At 39.4% G+C, this 24597-nt stretch overlaps 1 protein-coding gene across 3 annotated transcripts in view; it reads right to left on the bottom strand.

Moving 5' to 3' along the window:
• LOC139471471 (ADAMTS-like protein 4) overlaps window positions 1-24597 on the bottom strand; it is a 257840-nt gene that overhangs the window by 87343 nt on the left and 145900 nt on the right. The window contains exon 1 of one of the 3 annotated variants that reach the window (XM_071253842.1): window positions 9839-10102. The exons of the other annotated variants lie outside the window; for them this stretch is intronic. Coding sequence (XP_071109943.1) covers window positions 9839-9898 — 60 coding nt within the window. The 5' untranslated portion in view covers window positions 9899-10102. Of the gene's footprint in view, window positions 1-9838; window positions 10103-24597 lie in introns of those variants that run through there. 3 annotated transcript variants of the gene reach the window in all.

The raw sequence follows: 24597 nt of genomic DNA, 5'->3' as shown, positions 1-24597 counted from the left end.
TGAGACAACAGTGTGGAACTGTGTACAATGAAAATATTCAAAGCGTTGCTGTGTGACCATAATGTCCCATCGTAACAAAGCATATCATGGATGACAACTTGAAGTGTCTTGACCCACAAACTTTGACAGATCAATGAATTCATAGCTTATTGCCTAGCATCCTTATAATCACCAATGACTTCACCAACTGTGTATGGTTCATTGAACACCAACAGAGGCTGGGAAACACATATCTCAGTTGTCTCACGACTGGATACATATTAAATCCTTGTTTGCTATTTCACAGCATAATCAGTATGAAGTCATCGTCCACATATGTAAGTTTAACAACTAAGAGTGAGTGAGTGGGTTGTGTTTAACGCTGCTTTTAACAGTATTCCAGTTATATCATGGCGTGTCAGCTTAATGTGGGAGGAAAGCCTGAAGTGATGCAGGTCTTAGACATTTACCGTTTCAGTGAAACCCACGAGCACGGGCATGGTGCTGAGAAACCTAGACACATAATCAGGGCAAACCGGGATTCAAACCCACTAACATGGGTTTTCTGGCGTACCCAAGGGACGCAACTCTGCACAGCGAATTGCAGCGCCTTAGACGACCAGGCCTCCCGTGCCCCCTTAACAACTAAGAGTGAGTGAGTGAGTGAGTTTGGTTTTATGCCGCTTTTAGCAATATTCCAGCAATATCACGGCGGGGGACACCAGAAATGGGCTTCACACATTGTGCCCATGTCGGGATTTGAACCCAGGGTCTTCGGTGTGACGAGCAAACGCTTTAACCACTAGGCTACCCGACCGCCCTTAACAACTAAGAAGTCAGTCTGTTTCTTGTTTTGAGATGTCCGTAGAGAAACTGGTGTACTCCAACTAGTCCTTCCTTCACGGGTAATACCAATGGTAATTAGAACTTTTTACAGTCCAGCACATCAACATACACAAGGAGTCTAACAGTACACTACACACAGTACGTATACATAGACAAGAAGTCACAGTTACACTACACAATCAAACCATGGTTCTACTATAAATTAAGACGTGAGGAATGAACCACACCAAAAATCAACCAATATTCAGAAAGAATTTTCCGTCATCCTTCCAGTTTAGCGACATGTCTGAGTTATGCCGCATCATGTGACCATTGCTCAGAAACTGTTTGATCAAGGTAACAACATTCAAGGCTTTCAAAACGTTTTTCGACAGATGTGGAGGACATTTCCAAATTTGACCCATCAGTGACAAAAATGATGTCCAATGCAATTTCCTATTTTGACTTGTACCATATGTTCCCATGTTTTTTCAGGTGAACAATTGACTTGCCTTTGCATGTGCTTGTGATGGGTGCCAACGGTTGGGATACTCTCAACTTTTTGCGAACACCTGGTATCAACTCTATTTGATAGTGATTCATAAAAACATGCTCATGTTATAGTCAGAATTGTACTTGATTCTGCTTTATGCAGCAATTTCTATTGGACATGGAAAGGGTTTTGTTACTATATTTACTTGCCCTAAATTGCTTTGTTCCTTCATTAGCATGTACTCAGATGTAACTGTAGCTAGTATGACAAAAAGGGGGACATATTTATGCTCCTGACTGTTCCAAAACATGATGAGAATATCGTAAGGTTGTGTGAACTGTAGTGATATTCAAGTGGAACTAATGACAGCGTGCCAACACTGCAAGTGTGCAACATTTCCCTAAGGTCACTGGCCAAGAAGCAGGTCATGTCATGATCCAGTGGAACGATCAGATAAACATGTCATGTTACAGGTAACAGCATGCCTGGTAATCCCACGAAAAAAACATTTACTTCATGATTTTCAAAAAGTCAACATCTCCTTGTAATTTGAATCCCAAAAAGAATTACTTCAGCATCTATGGTTCTTGAAAGATGAATCGCACCAGGTTAAAAGTTAGTAGGTAACAATTCCAGTGTGACACCTTCAAAGGATATGATTGAAAAGGTTTAGCAATCCTCATACAAATCTTTGCGAATATTACAACGGACCATCCAAATAGGAGGAATAGTTTCTGTTCAAGTTTATACCTTGTGAAGATCAGTTACTATGTTTGAGAAAATAACAATAAAAAAACATTTTAACAGCACCAGAATGTGGTACACAATTTAAGATGGTGATTATTGAAATCTCCAGACCGCGACATTTTTGTTACAATACAGAGGCTCTCTAGTACTTTTCCTTGCCAGAATGACAAAGCATTTATGCTAAATTGATATTTCAACTATTTGGATTATAATCGATAATTTTACTCTATGACTCAACACTAAAAGTGTTTAAGAGGTGTATAGTTTATTTCTCTGTCTGCAAAGGTATCACAAAGTAATATTTATTTCATTTCTAAATAACATCTCAAGTCAATTGCCCTAATACTTTAAACTGACAAAAATGATGGAACCTTCAAAAGAGGGTTAAGTAAAAGCATAAAAAATACATGAAAGACCATCTTCAAGACATTAAGTTCCAAACCGCAGGTGCTTGTATAACCTATCCATTCCACTGTTCTAAGTTGGCACATATTTCTTTTGAGTTTCTAACATGAACCAACTGTACAATTATATAAGAAGAGAAACATGGCTTGTGTTTGTTATAGCAATTATAGCAATGTAACATGCAACCTTACACACAAATGTATCCCCCAGAGAACATATTAATCTTACCATTTGCGTCCTAGTCTACAGATGTTACCTCTACATGGAGGCCAAGTGGGGCGGTTTTTAAAAAATCCAATTATTCTGTGTCAAATTACCCATTGTCCTTTGGGAAATATCTTGACATGACTCTAAACAAAAAGCACCATTCTATTACAAAAACATGTTCAGATTGGCCAATCCATTTAGATGGGTCTACCGATAGGTTAACTTTGATTTACTAAAGAATGGAATTTCCCATTTAAATAAATTAATTTCTGATAAGCTAGAAAATGTCAGGAGACTCACTATGGCATTTGAAATATATTTATATATATACACCAGGAGCAGAATGGTTAGATGTTATTTTGAAACATAAGGTGAAGTCTGCCAGAGCAGTGTACAAATTATGTCTTGGAATATATAACACAATAGGTATTTAAACAATGGTCACTATTAGGGAACTTAATTAGGGAGGCAGCAAATTATGAAGAATGGATCAGGTTATTTATTGTTACATTAATTATTATTTATTGTTAATAGAAAAGGGAGGTATTTATTTTAGTAACTTAGAAACCTAAAAGTATGCCAACAATCTTATACTGGGTTCACTGAGTACCCCATTTGGAAATAAATGCTGTTTTTGAATGTCAAATTCTTGCAATTATTTGTATATCTTTCTCATTGGAATGCCTTATATTGCACTAATCACACAGTGAAAGAATGTTGTCTAACACCGGAGTTAGTAATCTTTATCAAGGTGGCTTGTGAATAACGTAGTCTAGACCATGCAGGCAAACCACTGCTAAAGCAACAGTACATGCCAATGGGGCAGGATGCTGGGATTTATCTAGGATTCTATACTCAGAGCCCTTGGCAGGCAAATTGGGAAAAATCGTTATTTTGTTCAAAATAGGATTTCTTAGTCAGCTTCTTTTTTTTCAAAATTGAGGAGTATTTTAACATTAAATTTTAAAATTGCATTCGATGCAATAATGTTAAACTAGCCCTTAAAACCTCTTTCTCTATATTGGTCCTGTTATCAGTGAAATACAAGACATCTCGACTGAGCCATAACATTAGTTCTAGCTATGACAGCAGGAATTGGGAAATGTTTAATTCCAGTTTGCGACTTCAGGCTGAATATTGACCTCTGAGCAGGTTTAGATCAAACCCTGTGATGACACATAATGATTCAAATTACAGCACCTGACCACCCAATCCATTTTAATTGACTCTTGCAACAAGTTTGGATACTGGTGCCCGTTCTACCTATAACTCCCCATTTTACAACTAATGTACTGCAAACCTCAAGCATGGACACGGTTCACGGACACAGTTCATGGACACGGTTCACGAACACAGTTCACGGACACGGTTCACGGACACGGTTCACGGACACAGTTCACGGTCACGGTTCACAGACACGGTTCACGGACACAGTTTCACAGACACAGTTCACGGACACAGTTTCACGGACACAGTCCACAGACACAGTTCACAGACACAGTTCATGGACACAGTTCACGAACACAGTTCATGGGAACAGTTCACGGACACAGTTCACGGACACAGTTTACGGACACAGTTCACGGATTAGCTGACAGCCTCAAGGTGTTGCAGCTAAATTTGTTTGTTTGTTTGTTTGTTTAACCCTGCACTCAGCAATATTCCAGCTATATGATGGAGGTCTGTAAATAATCAAGTCTGGACCAGACAATCCAGTGATTGACATCATGAGCATCGATCTACGCAATTTGGATACGATGACATGCATCAACCAACTCAGCAAGAATGACCACCCGATCCTGTAAGTCGCCTCGTACGATAAGCATAGTTGCATTTCACGACGAGCATGGGTTGCTGAAGACCTAACAAACAAAAGAAAGAAAGTAATTTCTTAAACTAGATCATGGCATGGATGGATAGCGATGAACAAAACAAGGAGCATATGAGTGAGTGAGTGAGTGAGTGAGTGAGTGAGTGAGTGAGTGAGTGAGTGAGTTCAGCATCTTCGTTTGAACAGTGTTCAGTCACAACCAAGGATTTACCACACAGGTGCAACCACAAACACTGGCAGAGTATTGATAGACAATAGACAAAAGACAATAGATATTGATAGGATCCTGGCATGCCAAAGGGATGCAACTCTCCACAGTGAATTGTGATTACAGAAGAAGCAATAGAAAGAATTTCACACATTCATGGAACAAATTCTCAACAAGAAGACATTAATGAAAATAATAATGTTTGTCTAAAGATTTTGATTTTTTAATTTTAATCAGACAATGTCCCTTTGTGGAGATTCCAGTCCAAGAGAGTCAAATAATCCTAGCCTCGTCACACCTTCACTTAGGAATGTTTTCTCGGATGCTACAGGTGCTCCTCGATGGCCTAGTAATCTCTATTAGCATATAAATCCCTGCAGATCCTCTGCTGAGTTATAATGCTCTTTAAATGGGGTGGAGTTTATTTTGAGAGCAACAGAAATGCAATTTCAATGAAACTTATAGCATCAATGCGACTTGTACACACTGTAATGAATGGGGATTCTGTTAGGCCAACTTAGGAATGTAAACACAACTCTCAATGGAGTGGCTTTATCAGCTGGTTAACAGAATTATTGCTCTTTTCTATTTTCCTGTCCTGAATGTTTGTAAAAACAGTGAAACTGGATTGCATTTTTAATCAATCATAATATTTCTGACAGCTTTTAGATGATTCATATCCAGTCTGATGATGACTGTGCTGTGTGTTCTCCCTCTCTTGGAGGTTGATTGACAGTTGCATACAGTCAGAAATAACTGCCTGCCCCCCTGCCCGTGGCTAGTAACTTTCCTGTTGGGTTGCATGAATTTTCCTTCACCTGCCTGCCTCTCTTGCAGATACATTTTTTGACTACTTATGGCATAATGCTTTAAGGTTGGTAATAGGTAACAACAGTATGTTGAAAAAGAACTATGTATGCATATGGACAATGCCCACAGACACATATAGACAATGCCACATACACATATAGACAATGCCCACAGACACATATAGACAATGCCCACAGACACATATAGACAATGCCCGTAGACACATATAGACAATGCCACACGCACATAGAGACAATGCCCACAGACACATATAGACAATGCCCACAGACACATATAGACAATGCCCGTAGACACATATAGACAATGCCACATGCACATAGAGACAATGCCCACAGACACATATAAACAATGCCTACAGACACATATAGACAATGCCCACAGACACATATAGACAATGCCCACAGACACATATAGACAATGCCCACAGACACATATAGACAATGCCCACATACACATATAGACAATGCCACAGACACGTATAGACAATGCCACAGACACATATAGACAATGCCCACAGACACATATAGACAATGCCACATGCACATAGAGACAATGCCCACAGACACATATAAACAATGCCTACAGACACATATAGACAATGCCCACAGACACATATAGACAATGCCCACAGACACATATAGACAATGCCCGTAGACACATATAGACAATGCCACACGCACATAGAGACAATGCCCACAGACACATATAGACAATGCCCACAGACACATATAGACAATGGCCGTAGACACATATAGACAATGCCACATGCACATAGAGACAATGCCCAAAGACACATATAGACAATGCCCACATACACATATAGACAATACCCACATACAAATACAGACAATGCCCACATGCACAGCGCATCCACATCCCTGTGACCTATGTGATGACACAGGAGCCGCAACAGCCATAGTATTACGATAACCCTGTACAGGTTATGCATGCAAACAGAAATAAGGGGTAATTGTGATACAACACTAGTTGATATAAAACCAGCCATAAATCCCCATATATTCAGTCATCCAGGGATCCTGTGCTCCACATCCTGAACATGGTTCTGTCTTGTAGGTTTCTGGCAGACACAGGATGATCAATGCACATAGACAGTATAGTGGAACAGGTGAAGGCTGGAGCAGGAAGCAGTCCTGACATTCTTCCCTCTAAACACTCTTTGTTTGTTTGTTTGTTGTTTAACGCTGCACTCAGCAATAAATACATATACATAAATCGTAAATAATCGAGTCTGGACCAGACAATCAAGCGAATGACATCATGAGCATTTATCCACGCAATTGGGATACGATGACATGCATCAACCAAGTCCGCGAACCTGACCAATTGATCACGTTAGTTGCCTCTTACGACAAGCATAGTCGCCTTTTACAGCCAGCATGGGTTCCTGAAGACCTATTCTACCCCGGATCTTCATGGGTCTTCTAAACACTCACAGTTGACAATGACAATGTTGAAAGTGATTTTGATGATGTTCATCGTAAAGATCTTCGAGCACAAATCATACACTTCAGTAACCAGTTGTTCTTCACCCACCTCATTCATGACAGCAAAGTGTCATTGTAACTGCTCTCCTCTTATTGAAACAACTCAAGACAGGGGAGACATTAACCCAATGTCTGCTCTAACAATACATAAATCCTCCAGTACAATATTTGTATGCAATTATACAACCTCTGTTCTTGGCATGGGACGCTTGTCCTTTGGCTTAACATGGATTAGTTGTAAACAACATGAGTACTTGTACATAAAATGAATCATTCTTGTTCCAACTGAGATACCCCCACTACTGTTTTAAGGTGCTATCACAAAATCAGTTTGACAGATTAAGAAATATACTTTTAATGAGGCATCCCCTATCTTGTTTTATAAGCTAGTAAAGAATTAACACCCATCATAAAATATGCTCTACCATTTGAACATGGAAGAGTAAGCTGGGATTTGGGACACCGCAAAGGAGTTAGTTGGGTTTACCACAGGATCCGGAAAAAGGGGATTCAAGGATTGGTTGTAGCAACGTGCAAGCATGTGTGTGTGGGGGTGGGGGTGGGGTGGGTGGGGTGGGTGGGGGGGGTGGGGGGGTGGGAAGAGGGTGTGTGTGTGTGGGGGGAGGGGGGTCTAAGTGTGTGTCTGGGTGTTTAGTCCGGACTAATGCCCATTTTTATAGTGCTAGCCCACTGAGACACCATGCCGCAGTTTAACATGAATACCCCACTCAGACACAATATACTAACTCCAAGCCGACCAGTCCTTGTTTTAACCCCTTAATGCCGAACGCCAGGCATGGTAACAACAAGTATCATATTTTAAACATCCGGGGGGGACGCTCTACCACTAGACAGAGGCCGTTTTTCATTGAGGACTGGCTGGAGCAGTAATGAGATTACAGAGTTTAGGCTTTGTTGAACAGTGGTGGAGCTGCTGGGGACTTGGTGGTTCTCTGTCACTTTCAGCAACATTTCGGCAAGATCATGATGGGGGACATCCAAACTAAACTTACACAAGGTACTCGTATGTGAAATTGAACATGCCCAGTATTTTACATTGATAAGCCCCAGTGATTTTGAAGATAGGTTGTGTAATTGGGGGCTATGGGTTTATGGTGGACGAGAAATTGATGGTTCAAATGTGGAATTGTGAAGCTGCTTTAGGGACAAAAGTGACAAATCAAATCTGTACCGGATAGAAATTCTGCAAATCCACTATAAGGAAAGACATAATTTTGTTAGAAAACTACTGGTTCTTAAAACTGATCACTAGTTTCAGTGGCCCAGTGACCGGGATAAACCCATGTGTTTTTTCAACCAAAGGATTTTCTTTCAAAGTTTAAAAAAATGTCAAAACCAACCTTCTTAATTCTGAGCTAAAAGCATTCTATTCTGACCAATCTGCTATTTGCATGCAGGCCTACATTGACTTACTGGCTTTGGACAAACAAATTCATTTTCCAAAGTGTTAGTGGACTGGTGTAAGTTCTCAAATTTCATACACAAAACCCTTATGACAATAATCAATCTCTCACATAGAAAATATGAATATCTACAAGTTTATGAGAGTAAATTTGTACCACATTTAAGGTGCACAGATTACAAACAGTAGTTAACACGGACTAGGTGTAACGGGATGAACTCTGACCTCACATCACACATTAGCATGAAACAAGCATGTTGACACAAGCCCCCCATCACTACACAAAATGACGTAATTGTCGCAACTTTTTTATTTATAAAAGCGACATCGTAACGGCAGGCCTGACCTTTGTGGTAAATTTAGGGGTGCACAAAAATGCTAGACCCTGTCTCTGTCACAAATACTAACACAATCAAGTGATTTCCAAACGCACTAATTCCACATCGCATCAACACAATGAGGATAACATGCAGCTAATGCACAGGATCGGGATGGAAGCTGTTCCTATGTCAACATGAACAACGGAAATACACCAGCCTTAAACACTGCCGCAATTTCTTTATCATATATTCAGGTTTTAAGTCCTTTAACAAGAAAAATAAGGTTAGTTTTATACTGTCATACCCTGAACTGTCCTTTTCAACTTCCAAAACCTGCTATAATATCTTTAAAAAAAAATGCTACCAATTTGTATATTCCTACTTAATATATATTTAATTGTAATTGTTTATGGTATTATCTAATACCCTTATTTCATAGTTTGTTTTGTCGTATGCATAATAGTCTTTCGTAATGATGCATGGAATGTCAACTTTTATTTAAGAATGTATGTGCATATTTTATATATCAAATATTGAGGTGAGACTTTAATAAAATATCTGTCCGTCTGGTTTGAACTTAGGGTCAGCGACATAAGCCCAGCAGATATTCAGATATTGCTAATCACTTACACACACATCAAATTATCTTACAAACAATAAATTAATTTTATGTGTATAAAATTAAAGACTTAAAAAATCAATATATATTTTTATATTGTTATTGATCTTTTTGTAAATTATGAAAGTGTTAAAGTTAACCTTCCTCAGTATCTTGTGTCTATCAAATCCATGGAGTCAAACACTGTTGATCCAGGCAGCGCTGGGTTTTAACAACTTTTACATATAAAGTGCCTTGATACACACTCAATGTTGACACAATCGACTTTAGAAAACGCAATTCAAAGTAGGTCAACACATTTAAATGTAAACACATAATACCTAACAACAACAGTAAGTTTTATGCCAACCTTAAAGCATGACACAACTACAACCCAAATAATATCTGTTCAATCTCTGGATGACAAAAATACAATAAAATAGCAAATTAACAGGTAATGTCTTACCTGATAAAACACTAATGCAGCAATCAAAATACAGGTGTAAAACTTGGAAGTCACATCCATAATAGCGTGTAAGTTCCAGTGTGTTGGTCCAGAGATTCGGCTGTGTTCACATGAAGCCAAGCATCAGCGGGAATGGGAGGCTGGCTCGTGTTGGATGATTGTGTTCACCTGCAGCTTACATGACATCAATGTAATCCGCCACACGTTAGGGGAGTCGCAGTGATCGGCGGGCTGACTGAGGGGAGAGTGAGAGAAGGTAGGCCCGGACACTGTGGGCTCGGATCCCACTCACGGTAGTCTCAGAGGTAGAGGGGGGCTCCGTGTCACACAGGAAGTGGGGACCCTACACTGGGATTGGTTTATTCACCCTTGAGAGAATCACTGGGGAAAATCAACCATTGTGAGATCGATGTTAATTTTTCAGACGTTAAAAAACATGTTTCTTTTATATGGCTTTTGATATTTTTAGGTATGTAAAATTGTTTTATTAACATAACATTTTTGTAAACTGTTTCAATATTAAGGTATAGAATTGGAGTGGGGTTTTTTATTATATATTTCACAAAAAAATTCAACAAAAGTGTTATTGTAGTTATCAAGAATAGAGATACATTTGTCAGGGCACCGAATCCATGTGCCAGTTTCTGCTAATGATGTTATAATATTATGAGTATAATCTTTCTTGGCATTATCAGCATTATTTCCAGAAAATATGGATATATAATATAATTAATCAATATCCCCAATTAATTTTTCATTGTAGTAATGATGTTGATGATAGGCTAAACAAATGTTATTAAAATAAATTCATCATACAAATTAGATAATTAAAGAAATTCAAAACATAATCATATAGTCTGGGCCTTCATGTTATAATCAGAACAGACACTTTAGAGATTATTGAATATTTGATGTTTTTAATACACTACATACAAGCATTTTAGTACAGGTTTTGAAGATAAGCGTTTTATTTCACACTGCATTGTAATAAGTGAAGTGCACGCTTCATCTCTCGTTCAATGAATGCAGTTTTACAGGAGGCCATGGGCAGTGTTGATTGTTTCCTGTGCAGACACAATGCTACCCATGTAAATGCTACCCAGCTTATTTGTATTCTGGGGATGTTGTGGAGCTGAGTTGTCAGTGTCGCTGTTGAAGCACGTTGTAATTTGATAATTACCCAGGTATGACTCATTGTAAGTCTGATGTTAAAGGGGTACTCATCACCACACCCATACAGTCAAACAGTCAAACAGTCAAACAGTCACATCAGTATGCCATCACTCATTGTAAGTCTGATGTTAAAGGGGTACTCATCACCACACCCATACAGTCAAACAGTCAAACAGTCACATCAGTGTGCCATCACTCATTGTAAGTCTGATGTTAAAGGGGTACTCATCACCACACCCATACAGTCAAACAGTCAAACAGTCACATCAGTGTGCCATCACTCATTGTAAGTCTGATGTTAAAGGGGTACTCATCACCACACCCATACAGTCAAACAGTCAAACAGTCAAACAGTCAAACAGTCACATCAGTATGCCATCACTCATTGTAAGTCTGATGTTAAAGGGGTACTCATCACTACACCCCAACAGTCAAACAGTCACATCAGTGTGCCATCACTCATTGTAAGTCTGATTTTAAAGGGGAACTCATCACCACACCCATACAGTCAAACAGTCAAACAGTTACATCGGTTTGTCATCACTCATTGTAAGTCTGATGTTAAAGGGGTACTCAACACCACACCCATACAGTCAAACAGTCAAACAGTCACATCAGTGTGCCATCACTCATTGTAAGTCTGATGTTAAAGGGGTACTCATCACCACACCCATACAGTCAAACAGTCAAACAGTCACATCAGTGTGCCATCACTCATTGTAAGTCTGATGTTAAAGGGGTACTCATCACCACACCCATACAGTCAAACAGTCAAACAGTCAAACAGTCAAACAGTCACATCAGTATGCCATCACTCATTGTAAGTCTGATGTTAAAGGGGTACTCATCACTACACCCCAACAGTCAAACAGTCACATCAGTGTGCCATCACTCATTGTAAGTCTGATTTTAAAGGGGAACTCATCACCACACCCATACAGTCAAACAGTCAAACAGTTACATCGGTTTGTCATCACTCATTGTAAGTCTGATGTTAAAGGGGTACTCATCACCACACCCATACAGTCAAACAGTCAAACAGTTACATCAGTGTGCCATCACTCATTGTAAGTCTGATGTTAAAGGGGTACTCATCACCACACCCATACAGTCAAACAGTCAAACAGTCACATCAGTGTGCCATCACTCATTGTAAGTCACATGTTAAAGGGGAACTCATCACCACACCCATACAGTCAAACAGTCACATCAGTGTGCCATCACTCATTGTAAGTCACATGTTAAAGGGGTACAGATCACCACACCCCAACAGTCCAACAATTATCTGGCCATCTGATAAATATTTATTTTTAGTAAAGTAAAATTTCAAACATTCCAGCCTAATATTTCTTGACATATATATATATAATCAAAGTAGGATAAATATTTTTTTAAAATCAACAAATACCAATCTGTTGTGAGGAGCTAGTTCAATACGGAAAGGTTTCAAATAGATTAACTTTTCTAAAATACCTATCTGCAGTACATAGTCCGTTGTTATGTGCATGTTGACATGAGCCAAGAGCACACACTGTGTGGTATACTTGTTGTTATGATATAACAGATGATCAGACAGTATGCATCAGTGGCCAGCCGTGGCTGTGTCCGGGAACACAGTGATTGATGACAGGAGTCTCACCTCACAGCCACACACAATTCAGCTTTTGTCAACAGTCAATATGGCAGCCTGGCAAAACGGGCTCACACTGATTGTGAAGGGCTGTCTTGTCAACATTAGAACGTATATGTCTTCATTTAACACTGTGAGGTTGTAGATGTATTCCCCTAACAGAGGTTTGGTCCTGCCCCACCAGTGGCACCCGTCACACACACATGCTGTTGTCATGTACACATAGCCAGTGGTCTAACGTGCAGCATTTGGATGTACAGACTTGCCTCCCTTGGACCCACCAGGATCCACCAACCAATGATGAAACTGAAATAGTGTTTAAAGTGGATTTAAGCTGTAATGTTCAGCACTTTCCTTTCTCCCACTCTTGTCTATCATTCTCCTTCGTGTTTCATCACTCCCTCATAATTGCCTTGCTTAAATTTTTTCCCTCTCACTTACCCTACTTTCTTCCCCTATCCTCTCTTAGCCCGATCCACGAAGCTTTGACAGTAAACATTTCTTCAACAAATGAGACAATTTCTATGACAGAATATATATGTTCCTTATGCTAAAACGTGTGCAAGGAATGATGTTACATGGTTTAAGACCTGAACTGGCTTAGGAATATATAATAAACACAGGGCTCTTAACCTTTCATACAGTTCTTTCTGAAGGAGCTATCCCACTGATGTGTAGTTAAGCCAATCGTCAACACTAAAAAAGGAAAACTCTTCCAATCTGAAATGGGTGGAACAGATTTGACGTTTCAGTTTACTGATAAAGTATTTTGGTTTCCGTGCTATCATTTACTGAAATCTTTGAATTAAAAAAAGGCAATGTTTACAGGTTTATATTGTGTGTGGAATGCCTCCATCTTGTCACAAAATAATTACAAAACATGGGAGTTTTTTAAACAGTTGTCAGACAATCAGGATACAGAATTCCAACTGAAATTGCAATTTAATTGTCTCCTATTGAGGCAGGCAAGTTTGAGATTACGGGACGAGGGTATTTCTATCACCTATCTACCCCCAAATCTATGACAGATTTGAAGCAAGGGCCTTAACTCTGCATGGAATGACATTCAGCGTCATAGAATGACAGTCATTTGTCAACTGCTTGCAACAGTGAAACCAAAATTTATCATTCCCAGGTCTAACAAAGCTTTCTGCCATGTCATTACAAAGATATCATCAAATGGTAAGGTGTATCTCTTACATACAATAGATTCTAAATTACGGTACCTTTTTTCAAATTGCAGTGACAGTATACACTGAGATAAAATTCTCACCGAAATGAAATACGTTTACAGAGATGATAAATTTGACTGTGCGTCATGCTTTACCAGTCAGATTATTTACTGTTATTTATATTTGTTATATACCACCTGGGTGGGAGGGTGATTGGATTGCCTGGCTGGGTGAGTGATTGGATTGCCTGGGTGGGTGGGTGATTGGATTGCCTGGGTGGGTGGGTGAATAGATTGCCTGGGTGGGTGGGTGAATAGATTGCCTGGGTGGGTGGGTGATTGGATTGCCTGGGAGGGTGGGTGATTGGATTGCCTGGGTGGGTGAATAGATTGCCTGGGTGGGTGGGTGATTGGATTGCCTGGGTGGGTGGTGATTGGATTGCCTGGGTGGGTGGGTGATTGGATTGCCTGGGTGGGTGAGTGATTGGATTGCCTGGGTGGGTGAATAGATTGCCTGGGTGGGTGGGTGATTGGATTGCCTGGGTGGGTGGGTGATTGGATTGCCTGGGTGGGTGGGTGATTGGATTGCCTTTGTGGGTCGATGAATAGATTGCCTTGGTAGGTTGGTGATTGGATTTCCTGAGTGGGTGGGTGATTGGATTGCCTGGGTGGGTGAGTGATTGGATTGCCTGAGTGGTGGTTTGGTGGGGGTCGGGTGGGAGGGCGATTGATTGCCAGAGTTGGGGTTGAGTGGGGGTTGGGTGGGGATTGGGTGGTTGGGAGGGAGATTGGATTGCGTGAGTGGGGGTTGAGTGTGTGCGTGGGCTTCTATAGTGAGTGAGTGAGTGAGTGAGTGAGTGAGTGAGTAGAGTTTAATGCTGCTTAAAGCAATATTCCAGACATGAAATGGGCCCCTCACACATCTTCAACGTGACAAGCTTTGATGTTTTATCCACCATCTAGGCTACAGAACACTCAGTCTGTATCAAGTGTGGGTAGAAAATGTAAGAAAAGAAGTGTTATTACTAAATAGAAGGTTGTACCTAAAAGAATATGTGATAGCATGACAACTATAGGTATCACTGCTCCCCTCCCCCAATAAATTCTTCCCATGTCTACCTGCCCTTACACAAGTGCCTCCCAATTTAATCTTGGTTTACACTTTACACTGCTTTGAAATATTGAATAGACAATCATAAAGCATAACAATCGTAGGGAAGTTTGTGTTTGCAAATAATGCCTCAAAGGAAGATGAGAAGGCATCAAAATTAAACCAGATACTGATGACCAATAACAGAAATATGCTGACAAAAAAAACATGACAATCTAGAAAATAGGGAACAACATCGCTCTGAGTCCAGCATGTGCCTGGAAAGATCCGTCCTTGGCCAGGCAGGCAATTGGTAACCCACACCTCCCCAAATTAGGTATGGACTGACTGTCTTGTGTTGCCCAACAGGGGAATGGTGATATCATTCTCCCAATCCTTGATGCAAACAAATACCCAAAGTATAGTGGCACGCGTTTCAGCCATGTTGGCTGTGCTCCATGAAGGATACACATTGTGTTGTGGGGGTCACATTATACTACTTATCTCACATACATGGAATATTGCAAATAATAACTCATAAAGATGGGATAATACAGGACGCCATCATGCAAGAGGCCCGGAAACACTGGTCGGTGGTCATTCTAATCGTTCAACTCAAAGTATTGTCAAGATCTAAATTTACAAATTACTCATTTATTTAGATAAAAAATATGTTTAGAAATGACATGCAAACAATCCCAAACACACATCCACAGACACATAGAATATCTTCTTGTTGACCTCGTCGTCCCCACAGTAGTTGTTTGACAGTTCGAAATCCAACCTATCAAATATTCAACCACAGCCTATGATTATTATGTCTGTTCTATCAATATTTTCCTTCCCTTCCACATTTTATATCTTAAATAATCTTCTTTACAAAATTATCAGATGAAGCATGCAGAAATATTTTGAAACATAATCTTGAACCAAGTGAGCAATCTCTATATTGCAGCCATGACGGTAAACTTTGAAGTCAGATCGCATACATGGGTTAAAACTTCAATATTTTCTCCAAAAACATGACTGAATGACAGGAAATGTAATAGAAATTCCATTGCAATCTCTGACCATCTTACAATAATGATGGAACAGATAAGTATTTTTGGATCATAGCCTGCAAGCTTAAAAATCTGGTTAACAGTTGAATAATTTGGCCAAAAACCAGCTTGCATTTCAGACATTGAGTTATTTCTATCACTACAAAACTCTTATCTTCAATACACTACATAGTAACTTACAAAATGAGTCAAAAAGGGGTATTCTTCTATAATAATTACACCCTTAATATTTCCTGCACTGTGCAGTGGACATATAATATTCTACCATGACATTGATGAATGCTTGACTCTGATTGGTTAAAAAGAGGTTCCCTTTTAGCTACGGGGGAATGTACCACACAGTCAAACAGTTTATAAACAGTTCTGTCACAGTTGGTGTTATATAGTTATCTGTTGCCTGCAGTAGTTCACATGCAATTTTCAGTTTATTACCTGTTGTAGTTAGAGAACTAGACGTGATTCCAACACAGATCAGGTGGCATGTGAAAGGTTCTAGAGAATATTAATAATACCTGAAGACAGTTTGAGTGACTATATCAGTTAAGGAAGAACATAATCTGTGTTCATCATAAACATTATAAAAACGTATCTTGCTAAATAATTATGTTATGATAGATAGAAGTATTGAGATAGATAGTTTTCTCAAGTCAGAAGAGTTATATTCAGACAAATAGTCTGAAGAGCAACAGGTGTCTCTGCTGTTGCATGCTGGGAAACATCTGTTCCACTGACAAGGCGCGATAACTTGGGTAAGACAGCTTCAGGTTGGTATATATATACATTATCGCTGTATACTGTCATTTTTTGCAATGATTCACATTTTCTTCTTATCTCATAAGCAATTCTAATTCAGAAAAAACTCCTGGTTGCTAATTCTCTATGGACAGAGATAGGAAGACTTAGATTTATGCCATGCAACTCATCTGGATTGAGGAAAATGGAAAAATTCTCACTCATGTCTTCCTCATTACTATTTTTCATGATTCTTCATTCTGACTCGTATTTTCATCCTTGCCTGAAACATGGGTTAAGATTGGCATCTCAATCAACATCTACCAGAAATGAGGGATTAGGAAAGGAGATGAGGTGAAATGGTGTTTAACGTCGTGTTCAAGATTTTTGCACTTACATAGCAATGTGCATGCATGTGCATGTGCATTTGGCTGCCTATTTTAGTCCGGACTAATGCTGGTCTTATAGCACTAGCTCACTGAGATACCATGCCTCACTTTAAAATGAATACCCCAATACGACACCCTACACAGACTCCAAGCCGAACAGTCCATGTTGTATCCTCTTAATGCTGAATGCCAGGCAGGGCAACAAAAAGTACCATTTTTTAATGTCTTGTGGAATGATGAGGCCGAGGATCGAACCACTGACCTTTCACTCTCCTGGCAGACACTCTACCCAATAGACCCTGGAGCTGGATGAGCAACCACGAGACATGGAAGGTGTGCCATTATGTATATATCCCCACGTCTCATGTTTTTGAGACACACCTTTTTGGGTCCCTTAACCATACGTGACAACGTACTTGATCAGGGGAGGATCAGGGGTGTGAATTAAGCTACACATGGAAGGATATTCAATAAGTTATGAAAACATACCTCAAAACTTACTTTTCACCAATGCACATTCTAATCAAACTTGATCTGATCATAATTTTGCACCGAAACAATCGTATGTACCAATTATGTATCAGCCGACTTCCTGTCTGTAATGTCATGTGACTGACCCTTGTGCATCTATTTTCGGCTAGACTGTAATGGAGGGGCTCGAAGTCATGTGACGGTAACAAGATGGTGCCTGATGACCAGTCTTATTGCTATAAACTTAACAAGACATAATCATTTGACCATCGAAGTGTTAACAGAAGTAAATTTTCTCAAAGGTAAAACTTAATTTTAGTGTATAAGGATCATTATTAGACATGTAATGAGAAATACCTCTTAGGTAGGGCTGTAATGATTCACTGATACCTACGATATCATCGATACTTAGGTACACACGATACTTAAATCATCAGTTTGTGAAATCGCGATACACCATAAATAGAACAGGAACAGTTACTTCTCATTATGGCAGAAGAAGCAGCGCCACCTGTACGCATGGCAGAACACAAGGATGTAGTGGCTGAGGATGTGCCAACTAACAGTTACATTTAATAACCATCCCTTTAGGGCTGGGACGGGTAACTCAGGGACCCGCGTCGGGTGGGTACTGAGTAGGACCCGGGTACCCACAGGACTACCAGGACCCGTGGTTAGTTACGTGATATATTGTTTAATCATAAAAAATATCTAGAACTCTATGGTTACACTACAAGTCACTAATGTTCGCATTTCTTTCAGTCTAAGCACCATTGCTTCTGACCTTTATAGGTTTGAATAAAAATAACACTTCAGTCAACTTCAGTGTATGCATGACCAGATCGTTTTATACATATATCTAAATACATTTTACCAGGGCTACGCTCAAACTATTTCCAGTCGGACATTTTGTACCAAACTCTTGAGCCCTGTAGCGGGTAGTCAATTTGGACTCGTCCCAGCCCTACATCCCTTCATTTAAAACTGTCATGTTCTTGTGGATTTCTTTGTTAAAGTTTTTGAGATAACAATAATAAGATGTATGAAGAAAGTGTTTTCAGAGCTGTATTTCAGGGATTTCATTATTTCGTAATATTTGATTTGGTGTAGCATGATACTAGTAGTATGTATAATCAGTCTGTATCGTGATAGAAATCATATCGCAAGATACCAGGCGATACTCAGCTCTATTCTTACGAGCTTGAAAACCCCTAACACAAAACACGAGAACAAGTCGTGGACAACTTCAACAGCATCACTCAACAAGCCCTCTTCCCAGCACTGGTGTACTTGTTTCAGACTTGACCGTTAGGTCAGTCTATAGTTATCCTCTTATATCAATCAGTCTGTAACATTTAGTGAAGGTTTGCCACGGTCCAACAAAGCAAACCCCCCATGTCCATATACATTGTCATTGGTTGCAACAAATTTGAAATATTTTTTTTAATAAAAAAAAAAAAATACAATGATGAAGAGCAACTGCACAAGCAAGTCTTGTTTCTTGTTCTATCAGATCATAGAAGGGTGATTGGTCAGTTGCCAGGAGTGTGCAAAGGAGGTTTTACCACAAGTACATTTCTGTAACGGCAGTGACTGAATGAGGCTGTGTGAGTTGTCCTCTGTTTGTCCTCCACAATAATCATATATTGCCACCATGGGGAGAGAGTGAAGGTAGCTTGACATAACATCAGCCTGTAAATAATCAGGTTCGGACCAGACACACCAGTGTAAAAGAAACCAACATGGCCTGGTTACGATGACACACAGAATGTAGCACACTGTAACTCACTGTAATACCCTGTTACATCCTTTTACACCTTGTGACATGCTGTAACACACTGTTACAACCTGTAACACACTGTAACATGTTTTTACATGCTATAACACCCTGTAACATGTGGTAACACCCTGTAACATGCTGTAACACAATGTAACACCCTGTAACACTCTGCAACATGCTGTAACACACTGTCACACCCTGTAACACTGCAACACCCTGCAACATGCTGTAACACACTGTAACATGTTTTACATGTTGTAACATCCTGTATCATGCTGTAACATGTTGTAACACCCTGAAACATGTGGTAACATGTTGTAACACCCTGTAACACCCTGTAACATGCTGTAACACTCTGCAACATGCTGTAACACACTGTAACACACTGCAACATGCTGTAACACACTGTAACATGTTTTACATGTTGTAACATCCTGTATCATGCTGTAACATGTTGTAACACCCTGTAACATGCTGTAACACACTGTAAAACCCTGTAACATGCTGTAACACACTGTAAAACCCTGACCCCTATCCCCATTGCTGACACAAATTACCAACAAAGATGGGCACTGAGTGCCATCCCCCTAAACCCTCCACATCCACACCCAGCTCAGGACGCTTAATAAGGACATTAATCTAAGGCTGCATATTGAAAGAAACTATGTTTTAAACATAACAAAAGTAGTATTACAAACTCTACTACAAAACATTCTTTCAGTTGATGCATAAAACATGAAAATAAATTCCTCAACTCATCATGCGTCTTTGGTTTCTGAACATGGATACATTTGTGTAGAAGGGATATGTCAAATACAATACCTATGAACCTATGTTTCAATTTATTGAATTCATTAAAAAATTAAATGAACGTCTTAACAAGAGTATAGAATACAAACAGGATACAAAACATACATCTGTCATGCAAACACAGGGAATTAATTACACAAGGTACAATCAGTAAATGAAAAAAACATTAATTTTCGACAGACAGTGATTTCATAGGAATTTTCCTGGATCTGAATCTGTAACTAAAAATGTGACATGTGTTGTCTTATCAACACTAGGATCCAGCTTAACTAACAACTGACTCTGTTTCTTTCTTGTATAAATCTTCCACCAAGTATTCTAGTGTGACATGCTTGCCATAGGTGAACTACTTATCAGACAGTTGCAATGGCAGAATGTTGATCATCCACCTACAACACAGTTCCAGAGTAGCTCTATCATGTCCAGGGAGCCCCGATATAGAACATGATCAAGGATGGCCGAACACCGGACCCACGCCCACAACTCATATATAAGATAATATCCCATGTAAACATACTTCCACACATTCCATAACACAGACGTCTTATTCACGCTGCCAACTCTCTGTCAATATCACTTATGATTTTACGAATTTATAAGAAAATAGGATAAATTGGACAAAAAGAAATGTTGGTTAACATGCCTCCCAGGCGTCAGAACAAGAAGCAGCCTATGTCTGTACAGTTCCTGGTGTACCGGCTCTGAAATACACACCATCAATCAAGCACCTCCCATTCCTATATTGCACACACAAGGATTTTTTAGCTTCTAATTGCGGTCATGTTTTCTGATAGAGACGACACAATCCATCTATCACCCTCATTCAGCTATTCATGGATGCTTCAAACTAAAATGGAATCTCATTCAAATTATTGGAGCCTTTTTTGTGTCTGACATAAAGAAATACCATAGGGCTGTGTATAATGTCAGTGCAAACAGATCAGATTGGAGAAGGCAAATATCAAAGCAATTTAGATGCATTTTGATTTATATTTGCGCTATCAGTCTGTCTGACATCAGTTATCTGGGTTTTTAAACATTTTAAACTCAGTAGACTAAAGATGCCTGCATAAAATAGGCCTGTAATCTGTTGATAATGGAAATATTTTATCCTAGAGAGGTTTTGTGAACTAATTCTGAACTGATGTTTACATAGATGTATGAAAAAATATGATATGAATATATGTGGGTTTGTCACACAAGTCATGATACAGCACAACTGAAGGATGACAACTAAAAATATAATCATACCTCAAAAATTGTCCATAACATCTAGACATCACAAGTTCTCAACGCCATGAAAGAGCTTTTACAATGGTAAAGATAAACATATTTCACAAATTCTATCATTGGCATACAATTCCTACGAAAACATAAACTCAAATAAGATATTTCATTATTTTTCCAAACGAAATTGTAATTCAAAACTTAACACACAACCCTTAGCTTTAAATCAACAAGGATGTGAAATGAGACTACAAATAAGTCTGTTTATAACAACTTTAACACTCTGTGCCTTTGATCGTCCAGAGCTGAGCTGTGTGTATGACACCCGATACAGTTGACAGAATGGAGGGCCACTAGGTCCCCACACCACACATGTAACACATAGGCTTCAAGTTGACATGGAAATGTCAAAGTAATTGTATCGTTCTTAAAGTAGTATATTGATAGTTTATATCTGACCCTGGCGCTATGATCTATACCATGTATCTGATACTGGCGCCGTGATCCTGTACCGTGTGTTATGTAATGAATGAAACAATAAGTTGAACAATAGCGACAGGGCTTGTACGTAATTGAAGTTACGTTTGATGCATATGGTCAAATTGAATGAAAAGTTCAGGAATTTCTATTGCATCAATATGGAAGTGGTTGCTTGCCGTGTTTGTCAAAACACAATAAGAACCAAATCATATCAAGAGACGATATGTCTCCTGTTTTAAATGTCCTCCCTACAGAAAGTGATGCTGAATGTTTCAGTTTGTTTGTGGTGTACTCTCAGTTAAATGAGATAAGCACTCCAGGAACTCTTGCTATTCCAAAGCTTCAAACTCAACAACTCTTCTGGCTTAGGAGTTGGTTGGTTGTTTTACACCGCACTCAGCAATATTCCAGCTATATGACGTCCGTCTGTAAATAATCGAGGCTGGACCAGAACAATCCAGTGATTAAAGTGTCATGAGCATCGATCCACGCCATTGGGATTGATGACATGCATCAACCAAGTCAGCGAGCCCGACCACCCGATCCCGTTAGTCGCCTTAGGAACTTACATATACTACTCAAAAGAAGTTCAAGGACACCTGCTTCTTTCATGTTACTAAAGTACTGCCATGACAGGGTAAGTAACTATGGTAATATGAAAGAATCGGATGTGCTTTAACCATGTTAACCTCTTTTAGATAGTATATTCATAAAGTTGTTCCATTTCTCTTTGGAATGTTTTTTTCTCTTAAAAAAAACAACATGTAGGGCAATTTTCCTTATGCTTGTCGTAAGAGGCGACTAATGGGATCGGGTGGTCAGGCTCACTGACGTAGTTGATGTATGTCATTGTATTCCAATTGTGATCGAAGCTCATGATGTCAATCACTGGACTGTCTGGTCCAGACACGTTTGTTTACAGACGGCTGTCATACATCTGAAATATAGCTGAGTGCGGTGTTAAACAAAAAAACAACCCAATCTAATCATATGAAAAAATAACACATATGTATTGTGGTATCTAACTTACATAATTACAATTCTGTCCACACAAAGCTATTCAGAGTTCTTTGAGTGTTTCTTCGCTTCTTGAACTTCAAATCTTTGTTATACCAAATAGTAATCAATTGTGAAAACTGAAGGCTGTATTTTGAACAATGTGTTGTAGTTCTTGTGACCTAGCTGTTCTAAAGCCATAACTAATCTCATCACAAGTATCAAGGAAACGACGTCCTGACTTCTGATATGCATGTACATAAGTAGAAAACACAGTGCCTAATGTCATGGGTTATTTATGGCTTTAAGACTAAACATGACACTTAAAAACAAAAACACATATTCCCCTCCCAAGAAGGTCCTTCTGTCCACCAAGTAAACACTTGACCACACTACTTGGTAGTGCCTGTAGTTTGTGTACTTGTCAACAGGATTATTTTGATGATAGATTCCCACACAACTATCATGAATAGTAAATCATTTGCTCAACAAGTTTGAGGTATTGATTTGTGTGATTTGTTTTATCTGTAATCCTGTATCAAGATATGTTGTCTGATTTACAGCCATGGGGCTCGTACACATATATCTGTCCTTGTCAATCACTCCAACACTTGATCCACTTATACCCTGACTTCAGGCAATGGGATTTCTTACCTCTCAATCAACAATCCCACAGGTAAATGTTTTTATCATTCACTTGCATATTTGCATGTAGATCTCTATTTCATTGTAAATTACTGTTTCCAATAAAATCCATAAAATTCAAGATAAACATTAACACAGAATATACACTCACCAGGAACAGGGAACATGGACATTCATACCAACCCAATTTTAAAATTGGCGAGCAATATTATCAATGGAAGGTTAATAATAACACAGATGTGTCGTAAATCTGCTTTACAAACACAAGCAAATAAGACTGCTGATATATGTAGATAGCCTAGCATGTGTTTACAGTCTCAACATAAGAAGGTCTCATAACAAGCCCATGGAACGCCTAGTTCTTCTCGGAGGTATTTAGCTGTCTGCACAATACCGTAATAACATGTTTATAGTCGATTCTTTAGGGTGAGTCTTATAAAATGCCATTGGGGAGAACAGTTCATGTATTGAGCATCTCTTGTGGGTGGAGGGTTAGAAGTCTGAGATTCTAGAACAGATTACATAACAAGTGACAGGGTAACGACAGGTTGATACCATAAGGTTGAGTGATCACAAATTCTGTCATCTGACAATCTGAATATATGAGGTGTGACAAGCGTTTGCACCACTGTTAGCAATATTTGAGCAATATGACCGTGCTTCACACCCAGAATGGACTTCACACTCTGAGTCCATTCAATCTAGGTCTTCTGCATGATGACCAGATGCTTCAACCGCTGGGCCATCCCACGTCACTAATTACTCATGACCAGATGCTTCAACCACTGGGCCATCCCACCGTCACTTATTACTCATGACCAGATGCTTCAACCACTGGGCCATCCCACGTCACTAATTACTCATGACCAGATGCTTCAACCGCTGGGCCATCCCACGTCACTAATTACTCATGACCAGATGCTTCAACCGCTGGGCCATCCCACCGTCACTAATTACTCATGACCAGATGCTACAACCACTGGGCCATCCCACCGTCACTAATTACTCATGACCAGATGCTTCAACCACTGGGCCACCCCACCGTCACTAATTACTCATGACCAGAAGCTTCAACCACTGGGCCACCCCACCGTCACTAATTAC

This window comes from Haliotis cracherodii, unplaced genomic scaffold (assembly GCF_022045235.1).
Source record: "Haliotis cracherodii isolate W230 unplaced genomic scaffold, xgHalCrac1.p SCAF_1, whole genome shotgun sequence".
Classification (NCBI taxonomy): Eukaryota; Metazoa; Mollusca; class Gastropoda; order Lepetellida; family Haliotidae; genus Haliotis; species Haliotis cracherodii.
The sequence above is the reverse complement of the archived record's forward strand: the minus strand, read 5'-3'. Positions and strand labels throughout refer to the sequence as shown.